The 10,618-nt window shown below is 44.3% G+C and overlaps 1 protein-coding gene across 2 annotated transcripts in view; it reads left to right on the top strand.

Moving 5' to 3' along the window:
• Positions 1-2,530: 2,530 nt before the first annotated feature.
• GOLGA3 (golgin A3) overlaps positions 2,531-10,618 on the top strand; it is a 46,491-nt gene continuing 38,403 nt past the window's right edge. For both annotated transcript variants that reach the window (XM_027844068.1, XM_027844067.1), the window contains exons 1-2: positions 2,531-2,599; positions 6,939-7,250. In XM_027844068.1, the coding sequence (XP_027699869.1) occupies positions 7,121-7,250 (130 nt within the window). In that variant the 5' untranslated portion in view covers positions 2,531-2,599; positions 6,939-7,120. The remainder of the gene's footprint in view (positions 2,600-6,938; positions 7,251-10,618) is intronic.

Raw genomic sequence — 10,618 nt, 5'->3', positions numbered from 1 at the left:
CTAGAACCTAACACTTGATAGCATAACTCTTGAATCAGGAACATTATGACTAAAAAGTTCACGTCGGACTCTCCAGACAGGAGTGACCAGCTGGAGCCAAGTTTAAGATAGGGCCAGGTTATCCATCTGTAATCTACACCACGAGCAGGGCCTGCAGTCATCTGCCATGGGGCTGGCAAGGGAGAGGGTCTGCTTCCACCACGGCTACCTGGGAATTGGAATTTAAGAGAACCTGAATGCTGCAGAGGTCCTAGATCTCTGGATAAGGTGAAGTCTTCAGCAGCAAGCAGGAGCTGCCAAAGGTACCTCGGCAGACAGTGATAAGGGTATGGCTTTAGAGTAGTGGGGAAGCTTTCAGAAAAGTGCATTAAAAGGTGTCTGTGGATACTTGGCTGTGAACTTTTTAATCCTAACATACCTGATAAATATTCTTATTTCAGCCTCCTAATAACCTTATGAGGCAGAGACTACAAGAATAACTCCATTTCACAGTTGAAAAATGAGGCCAAGAGAAGTGAAATCTCATGGACAGCAATCAGTAGATGTACCCAATGAGTGTGCTTTCTATTTACAAAGCAATCCAATAAATGCTGGGGATACAGAAACAAAGCAAACAGCCCTGTCTTCCAGTAGCTTAAATTCCACCGGAGGAAAACATAGGGTTGGGCCTGGAGTCAGGAACATCCCAGTTCAAATTTGACCTCAGACATTTCCTAACTGCATGACCCTGGGCAAGCCACTTCACCTGTTTGCCCCAGTTTCATCATCTGTAAAATGGGAATAATAGTAGCACTTCCCTTCCAGGATTGTTGTGAGATGAGATATTTATAAAGAACTTAGCACAGGGCCTGGCACATAGTAGCTACGTAAATGTTTAATTATCTTGTTTATTCAGTCACGTCTTGACTCCTCGTGACCCCAACTGGGGTTTTCTTGGCAAAGATACTAAAGTGGTTTGCCATTTCCTTCTCCAGCTCATTTTACAGATGAGGAAACTGAGGCAAACTGGGTTAAGTGAATTGCCCAGGGTCACACAGTAGGCCTCTTAGGCCAAATTTGAACTCAGGTCTTTCTGACTCCAGGCTAGGTGGCCCAGCTAATGCAAATGTTGGCTGCTATTACATACTCAAATGGATAATTCCTTCAATGCCAATCAAAACACCAACCCTTCTGGTTTTGTAGAAGGGGGCTCCAGGTAACACAGGACTATGGGGCAGGTCTTGACAATCTGTGTTTACTTTCCACTGTATCATGTCTTCCCCAAGTGCATCACAAGGGATCCACTCACTATGCTGGAAGTTTTTTATTTTTCCGATATCACATTCTGGAAAGCACTTGTTATCCTCTGCTCTTGCCATGCAAACCAGTCATCTTTTCTGCTCACGTATTTCCCTGGTGACTTTCCCCTGCCATCCCCCCGCCCCCCCCCCATTACTTAGTATATACTGTTATTTTGTGTTTTAGGCAGGCCATGCAAAAAATACAAAAAGTAAATGTAATCTGGTGGGGAGAGGGTCGGCACTGATACCAGGGGCGGGAGGTTTCACTCGAACTAGGGATTCCCAAAGGCACCAGCCAGACAGCACTCCAGAGCTGGGGGCAGCGACGCCGAGGCTCGGGGCGGAGAGTGGACTGGCCCGGACCGGGTGCACGGAAGGGCGCGGAGCTCCGCTGGGTCGGCCGAAGCCAGCCCGAGAAGAGCTTTGAGTGCTCCCAGCAAGCCAATCAACTAGCATTTGTGAAGCACCTACTATGTGCCAGGCACCGAGGATGCAAAGACAAAACACCCAAAGGGCTCAGGGGCGTCGTCTCTGGGGAGGACCCGTGAATGTCTTCAGTATAAGCAGATACAGAATAAATGCAAAATTAGTTGGGGAAGGGGCTTGGGCCCGAGACTGGGGGGGGGGGTCACTCTGCTCTCACTCACCCCCCACCTCCCGAGGAAGTCAATCTCTGGGAGCCTTCGGCTACGACCTGGTCGGGGGCAGGCCGGGGCCAGGCGCGGAGCTCCGTGAGGAGGCCCGTCCGGGAGAGGAGGCGAGCGCGGGGGTGCGGGGGAACGGAGGGGCCTTCACCACCCACGCCGCCCCCTCGGCCACCTGGAAAGAGCATCCAGGGCAGGGTACCACACAGGGTCAACACCACGGAACCAGCCTCCAATGGACCGGCCCCCAAGTTTGCACTCGAGCCCTTCCTGCTTCCGCCGGAAACAGGCCTGGACAGCTTCTTCCTGTTTAGGTTCCGGCGAGGGCGGGTGCCCGGCCCTCAGTTTGTCTGCAGAAGAGAGCGGAAGTCGTGCTCTTCCTTAGAGTGCCCCTCCGGAAACACGCACCGCCGCTCTCTCAGTGCCGCCGGTTCCCGGCCGCTAGAGAACGTCCTACTCCGGGACCTTTCACCCCCTGGGGGAGGCGGGGATCGGAACGGCTTCGGGGAGCGGCCGCAGCCGTTCCCTGAGGAAGCGCCTGCCCTGGAACTCCCCCTCGGAGGAATGCTTCCGGGGGGACTCAGAAACCTGTGACACCGGCCCGCCCCTCCCCGCCCCGCCCGCGGCAGAGCCACGTCTCGGCCTGAGGAGCCGCAGGAGCCGCCACTACCAGGGGTGAGGAGAGCTCCGGGGCCCAGGGGCCCGACCCGCGGTGCGCCGCCCCCGGGGAGGGAGGAGAGCCCCGGCCCCCTGGCCCGGCTTCTGCCGCTGCCTCCTGGCTGCGGCCTCTGGCTCTGGGGCAGCCCCGGGGTTGGAGCTGGAGAACCGGGGGCCTCAGGCCACCGAGGGGGAAACTGAGGCCAGAGGGCCTCGCCGCGATAGTCGAGCTGAGGGCTTGAACTCCGGGCCGCTCTCTGTCCCCGGCACTCAGTTTCCTTGCTCTCGGGGTGGGAATAACACCAAAAGCTAGCCGTTACATAGCGGTTTAAGGCTTGCAAAGCGCTTTACAGAAGGATCTCATTGACTCCACAACACCCTGGGAGGGGAAGGCTATGAAGATCTCCTTTTTACAAACGAGGAAACTGAGGCAGGCAGCAGTCAAGTGACTTACCCAAGGTCACACAACTACCAAGTGTCAGAGGCTGGATTTGAACTCGAGTCTTCCTGACTCCATGTGCAGCGCTCTATCCAGGTCGCCACTAGATGCCAAGGGAAGAGAAACGACTTGGCCAGGGTCCCACAGATAGGCAGGGCCTGTGGCTAAATTTGAACTCGGGTCTTCTAGGCGCCAGGTCTTGCGCATTTGCTCTAACAGCTGGGGCTGGGGATCTCTTGGCCAGGGTCCTCCCTCCCCTGGCAGTGTTGTCAGTATCCCTTTTTTCCTTTCCACGAAGTGTTTATTTACATCGTTGGGTGAGTGTGACTAATGGTGCAATTCCAGGCGCAGGATTTCCTGATTGTGAGTAGTCATGGAGACTGGAACTGCCTTACTGTCTGTGGTCCGGGAGTTTCATTACCAGGACATTTGGGTCCTTTCCCACCCAACCCTGGATGCTGAGTCTTCTCTGAAGAGTTAGTTTTCTCTTAAGCTACTTCATGCCATGCCTTGAAGGGTGAGGCAGTGATTATTTTTTTTTTAAATACTGTAATTTGTGACCCTAGACACTGTGGAGCTTAAGATTTCCTAAGGGTTAGGTCTCCATCCCATTTCTCCGTGTTGGGAGGCTGTCGCCAGTGGCATTTTCCAGAAAGAGGAGCTGGGCATTTGAGTCATTGGATTCAGAAAGTAAGAAAACTTCTTCCTTGTCTTGGAAAGAAACCTCACCCAACCCAACCCAAGGAGCATTTATGGAATGTCTGCCAAGGGCCCAGCACTGTGCTAGAGGCGGATGACCCTTGACCTCAAGGAAATACCATGTTCTTCTGGGAGTGACAGTTTCCAGTTAGATGTTGATGAGAGAGAGGTTAAATAGCTGTTTTGGGTTATTACTTTATATTAGATTTTTAAATTACCATCAGATTTCTGGTTTTTATTCATTGCTCTTAAGAAGAAAAGTTACTTCCATAAGATAAATCATTATTTGTGTTTCATATTGTTTAGTGACCACAGGTTAAATAATTGTTATGATTGTAGCCATGTTTTTCAGCTTTACTGCTGAGTAACACTTAAGGATCTATGCCTAATTAATGGAACTGCTTAACCAAACATTGGACTTTTTCCAAGTTCATTTTGTTCATTCAATTTTGTGCCAATTGCCGACCGGAACTTGGACAGATAATGAGTTAAATTTAGGTAAACATTACCTGGAACTCTTAACTCTGAATTTACATTGTGGATCTTCCAGGCAAATAGATGAGGAAAAAATTTCTGGTTGCATTTAGGGCTTCTGCATTTAAAAATGATCCATTCTACCACCACTACCACCACCACCACCACTATCACCAAGTATTTCTGATGCAGGTAGCAATTCTAAATTTAGTTTGCCCAGGGATGGGGGTGGGATTAGAATATAAGGCCAATCAAGTGTCATCCCCTACAGGCCGGTTAGGTTTGTAGGGGGAAAAAAGGTGTATTCAATTTTAATCCTGGCCATCCATTTCTCAAATTATTAAAATATTAAAATATATCAAAATATTAGAAGACCAGCATGACAAAAGACAGTGTCTGTTACCTTTGCTGGAAAAAAAAATAGTTCAAAGCACTTGACCATTGTGGGAGGGATAATTGTGAAAGTACTTTGTAACTTTAAAAAGCTCTATAAATTCAGTCTAACAACTTGATAAACATTTAAGCACCTACTGTGTGTTTGCTGTACTGTGCTAGGCTTTAGGGAGATACAGGTTTTAGATAAGACAAGTTCCTGTCCTTGAAGAGCCGGTAGGGAGCTGTGATGCAAAAAAATAGTACGAAAGAATAAACAGTAAATACATGAGAAGTGGAAATGCGGGAGATGTCTGTGTTGGTGCTGATTGGGGGCAGGGGGGGGGATGCTGCAGAGAAGACTGACTGGAAGAAGTGACGTTTGAATCAAAGCAGGAATTTGACAGGCTGGGTGTTGGTATTAGGGGAAAGATGGGAGTGTCTGGTCTGGGCAGAAGGAGGCCAGTAAGTCTAAAACGACAGAAGCCTGAAAGTGCAGGCCATATGTCAGGGCCACTGAACAAGTCTGTTTGGCTAGAGCAGAGAGTCTGCAGAGTGTCTGAAATAAAACTGGAGACGAGGGCCTTGAATACCAGGCAGAGTAATGAGAACTTCCCTCAAGCAATAGGACACCATTGGGTGTCTGAGGGAGCTAATTATGCCTGGCCGTGACAGTGAGGATGTTCTGGATCTGGGAAGACTTACTGGGAAGCTATTGCAGTAGTTCTAAGTCAGTGGTGATGGAAATTTTTGCTATGCTAGTCCTAGTGGGATAGAGAAGATGGTATGGATGCAAGAGATTTTTCATCTTTAGAACTTGGTAACTAGATACTACAGGGGGCAGTTAGATAGCTCAGTAGATGAGCACTGGGCCTGGAGTCAGGAAGACCTGAGTTCAAATTCAGCCTCAGACATTTACTAGCTGTGTGACCCTGGACAAGCCACTTAACCTGTTGCTGGCCTTAATCCACTGGAAAAAGAAATGACAAATCACACCAGTGTCTTTGGCAAGAAAATCCCAGGGAAAGTATGGTCCACAGGATCACGAAGAATCAGACACAACTGAACAACAGCTAGATAGGAGAGGTTGAGGAGGAGAGAGAAGGGTCAAAGAGACACCAAGATTTTGGACAAAGAAAATTGAATGAATTATGGTGCCACTGGCATGTAATATTTAAGTCAAGAGTAACAGGGATTTGAGGAAAAATAATAAGTTCATTTTAAAATGTAAGCTGTTGTTATTATTAACATAAAGGATATTGCCTATGGGCAAGTTAATAATCCCTATTTTCTATTTCTCTGTTCTTTGTGAAATGGATGAGACTTATTTAGTGGTAGTAAATGTGACATCCTATTAATCTTTTGTCCTTTGCAAAGGAAATCAATTAGAAAAATTTGGTAATGTTCTGGGTATCCCACTTCAAAAATAAAAATGCCCAACAGCTTCTCTGCATAGCTTAAGTTTGGCTCATTTCTTAGATTTAAAAAAATTGGAGACTTGAATTTCTAAGAAAGCTACTCCTGCCGCCTTTTCTGGGGTAATGTGCATCTGTTTTCGACAGAAAAGTAGATCAAGGAATACCAAGTGTTAATTTTGAAAGTATTCTCACCAGCCTTTCTCTTGCCCAGCCCTTTTGTTTCTACCTGAAAGAGGCCTGGGCTTCAGGCCTTCGTCCCTGTTCCCACTGCACCCGCCCTCTTTCTCCTGACCTCCCTAAGCTGTCCCTCTCCACTTCTTCCACCGGGCCAGATAAGGTAACTAATGCTGTCCTATTACCTTGTCAGTCTGCTGCCTAAAAATCTGCAGTGGCTCCCTCTCATCTGTCCAAGCTTAAACTTTTGACTGGTATTCAAGGCCCTGCCATACGGAACGTCGCCCAGCCTTAGCTCATCGTTTTTTCGCTTAACCCATTCTGTGTTCTCTTCAAACTAGATTTGTCTCCATCCCTGTGTTGTCTTTGTGATAGGGGCAAGCCACTTAACTTCAAAAAGCTTCAGTTTCCTCATCTGTAAAATGGGAATAATAATGTCTGCACTAACTACCTCTGATGGCCCTTGGGGGGGATCAGATGATGTAATAGACCTGACCTACTTGATGGTAAAGTTCTTTATACAATGTCAGCTCTTTACTGTTACCTTGGATCATATTATTTATGTTTATGGTTCATCCTTTATCAAGTCGTAAACTCCTTGAAGGCAGGAACTGTATCCATTTTCATCTTTGTATCCCCACTGCCTAGCACAGTGTCTCACAAATACAATAAGTGCTTAATCATGTTCCTTGCATCAAACAGAATCTCACCAACTTAGCTTGGAAATGCTAAATGTTTTCCTGAGAGTGAGGCAGTGTGATAACAGCATGTTTGGTTGCAGGCTGCCTCTATCACTTCCTGGGTTCCTAGCTTCTGACTGACACCAGCCAGCAAATGGAAACCTTAGCACCGTGTTTCTGAATGAATTTTGACTGTTGCTGATGGAGGGGGAGAAGCAGAACTTGCTAGCAGCTCATCCGTAAGCTCCTGTCAGCACCACCATCATCTGGGGTCACAGCTACCATGGACTCTTTCCCTGCTGAGCAAGGCGGCCTGCTTGAGAGCAGATCTAGCAATGGCCTCCCGGACCACTCTGGGACCCTTCTGAATCACACAGGCAAACTGAATCGGGCCGATAGTGGGGAAGTTCACTGTAAGTCCTTCATGCTGAGATGCCATCTGTGTCAGCTAATGTGATTGCCAAGCTGTTTGAATAATTGTTACTTAAATACAGTTGTTTCTGGTGACAATGATATAGTCCTGTTGTTTTACATTAACACTTATCTCTAGAGATGTCATTTTATTGTTTATTGTAATGTTTTACTGTTTTATGAAAGCAAAAATTGAAATTCAGATGAGTAAACCTGAGAATTATTTGGTTCTTTTTTTTATTAATTTATTTTGATTTATCAGTAATCACTTCCATATGCTTTTGAGTTTAAAATTTTTCTCCCCCTTCCTCCCCAAGATGGCACATAATCTGATATAGGCTATACATTTACATTCATATTAAACATTTTCACATTAGTGATGTTGTAAGTAGAAATTAAAACCAATAGGAGGAACCATCAGAAAGAGGAAACAAAACTCAACAGAAGAGGAAAAAAAATAGCAATTCGGCTTCCATAGTTCTTCCTTTAGGTGTGGATAGCATTTTCCATCACAAGGCCTCTGGAGATGTCTTATCCTTGTATTGCTGGGAACGGATAAGTTTATCAATATTAGTCATCGCACAGTGTGGCTGTTGTTGTGTACAACGTTCTCTTGGTTCTGCTCACTTCACTCAGCATCAGATCATACAAGTCTTTCCAGGTTTTCCTGAAGTCAGCCTGTTCATCATTTCTTATAGCACAGTAGTATTCTGTTACATTCATATGCCACAACTTGTTCAGCCATTCCCCAATTGATGGACATCCTCTCAATTTCCAATTCTTTGCCACCACAAAAAGAGCTGCTATGAATATTTTTGTACATGTAGGTCCTTTTCCCATTTGTGTGATCTCTTTGGGTATTTGGTTCTTTAAGTGATGAAATTAGGCAGTCACATTACTCGATTGTTTATTTTAAAACTCATTCAGGAGGGTCTTAGGGGAGGAAGGAGAAGAGTTTGAGTCCCTCTCACTTTAAAATTTCACAGTATTTTCAGGAAGCCTATCAGCCCTTTTTCTTGTTTGATGCTGTATTTAAATAAGTCATAATGCATATTGAACAAAATGTGAACCACCCAGAACTGGTAGCTCTTGGAGTATTGAGTTTCAGTCTCCAGCCTGCAATGTTGATTAACTGTTTGTTGTTCCTTCTGATGCCCTGACTCTGTAGATGTGTATTTAGGAAAAGTGGAAACACTGTGTGATCACATCACAGTTGCAAAATTGAGATTTGTATCAGACTAAAATCAGTTGGAAGTACTTTTTGTTTGTTAATTTGCCCTTGTGATTTTGTTAACTTGGTTACTAAATTCTTAATAACTTGGGACCACAGAAGAAAGATTATTCTCTATTTTCAAATGACAAAATTTAATTGACCTGATATTCTTTATGGAATTTATCACAGAGGAACTAAAATTAATTCAGCTGAGTTATTGTCTAGCTTTTTAGTCTACCTTTGGAGAATTGAAGTGTGCTAATGTACCAAATGCAATAGAACAATAAACTGCACTTCCCACCTCTATGACCTTATCTGTAAAATGGGATAATAGTTATACCACCTACTAGTTGTGAGGAAAGGGCTTTGCAAACCTTAAAGCTCAGTGTAAATGTGAGTTGTTATTATTACATCTTACCAAAACATACATGTCTTTTCTAATTCTTTTGAGAAGGTATTTAAACACTTTAAACTATTTGGATAATTGTTACTTATGTAAAGCAGTTCCTGATGATAATATATTGGTCCATATTAAGGCTTTTCTCTAGAGATAACAAAGTCCTGTTGTTTATTGTATTATTCTACTATATCACGAAAGTGAAATTTGAAGCTCAGATGGGTAGAAATTCTGAGTTATTTGGTTCCATAAGAGATGAAATTCTCAAATCCTCTTCCCGCAGAGTGTGAGATTTAGCTCCCTTTTACAACTCTGAGACAGACACGTCTTTGGGGCTTGCTTCTCTAAAGATCAGCAGGATTAAAAGTGCAAAAGGTATAATGAACACTGTACGTGACTTAACTTGATTCTTTATGCTTGCTTGACTTCTTAAAAAGACAGCTTTGATCTCTGCAGAGCTTGATTTCTAAAATGAAGTGAATCCACTTCACGTAATCTCAGGTATCGGCTCTCGTCCTCTTCTTTCTAGTCTTTACACCACAGACTCAATCTGTACGTGCGGGCACAGGCATGCTTGCCAGTGTCCCTTTTTTGAACGACATCTTTGCCTTCTGACTTGGCTAAGACTTTCTCATGAATGATTAAATTTTCAACAGTTTCTCTTGCACTTTGCACCTGTTTCTGTATCTAAAGCAACATAAATTTTTATTTCAAAGTCAAAACAAACCATTCAGGAAGTGGTATTTTAAATATGTTCTTGGCTGGTTCTCAGTTGCTAGGTACAAAAATAGTAGTCTATAAGATTGTTCTTTTGACTTAGGGTCTGCATTATGTATGTATTATTTGACTTAGGGTATGTATGGAAAATAGTTTGGTTTAGTGGTTCATCAGCTTGGCCCAGTGGACAGTGAGAGACAGAGAACTTGGGCAAATTATTTGACTCCTCACAGCTTCAGTTTCTTCATCCATTAACTGAGCAAACCAACCTGCCAAAGTGTCTTCCAGCTCCAGATCTATGATTCTAAGGCCATTAGGAGCCAAGTCTCTGGTAGTCACTCAGTATATATGGATTGATGGATTGATTCAGTATATGTATCAATAACTGTAAATCAAGTAGGTTGGTTGACAAATCTCCTTGGTCCTAGTCTCAGCTTTGCCAGTATTTCATGGATCATAGAATCTCTTTGCTAAAATGGGGATAAAACTCATACTTTAAAAGTGAATTGAGGTTCTAATTCTTACTTACAACATCACTAACGTGAAAGTATGTTTAATAGGAATGTATGTGTATAGCCTATATCAGGTTGTGCGCTGTCTTGGGGAAGATGGTGGGGAGGAAGGGGGAGAAAAATTTTAAATTCAAAAGCATATGGAAGTGATTGTTGATAAATCAAAATAAATTAATTTTTAAAAAAAGTGAATTAAGGGACAGCTAGGTGGCACATTGAATAGAGCTCCAGCCTTAGAGTCAGGAGGACTTGAGTTCAAATCCAGCCTCAGACACTTGATACTTACTAGCTGTGTGACCCTGGGCAAGTCACTTAACCCCGACTGCCTCACCAAAAAGCAAAAAAAAAAAAGAATTAAATGATCGAATGGATTGGTTTGTTTTGTTTGATTGCATTTTGGAGGGGGAGATTATTGAGTAGCAACAGTGGCCAAAAACAAAAAAAATCAGACATTTCAGCAAAAATAGGAAGCCATCAGACACTCACCACATCTGTTTAAAGGCCAGGAAGCTGTAAGATTATGGATATGTT

This window comes from Vombatus ursinus, unplaced genomic scaffold (assembly GCF_900497805.2).
Source record: "Vombatus ursinus unplaced genomic scaffold, bare-nosed wombat genome assembly UNPS02014935.1, whole genome shotgun sequence".
NCBI classification, from domain to species: Eukaryota; Metazoa; Chordata; class Mammalia; order Diprotodontia; family Vombatidae; genus Vombatus; species Vombatus ursinus.
The sequence above is the reverse complement of the archived record's forward strand: the minus strand, read 5'-3'. Positions and strand labels throughout refer to the sequence as shown.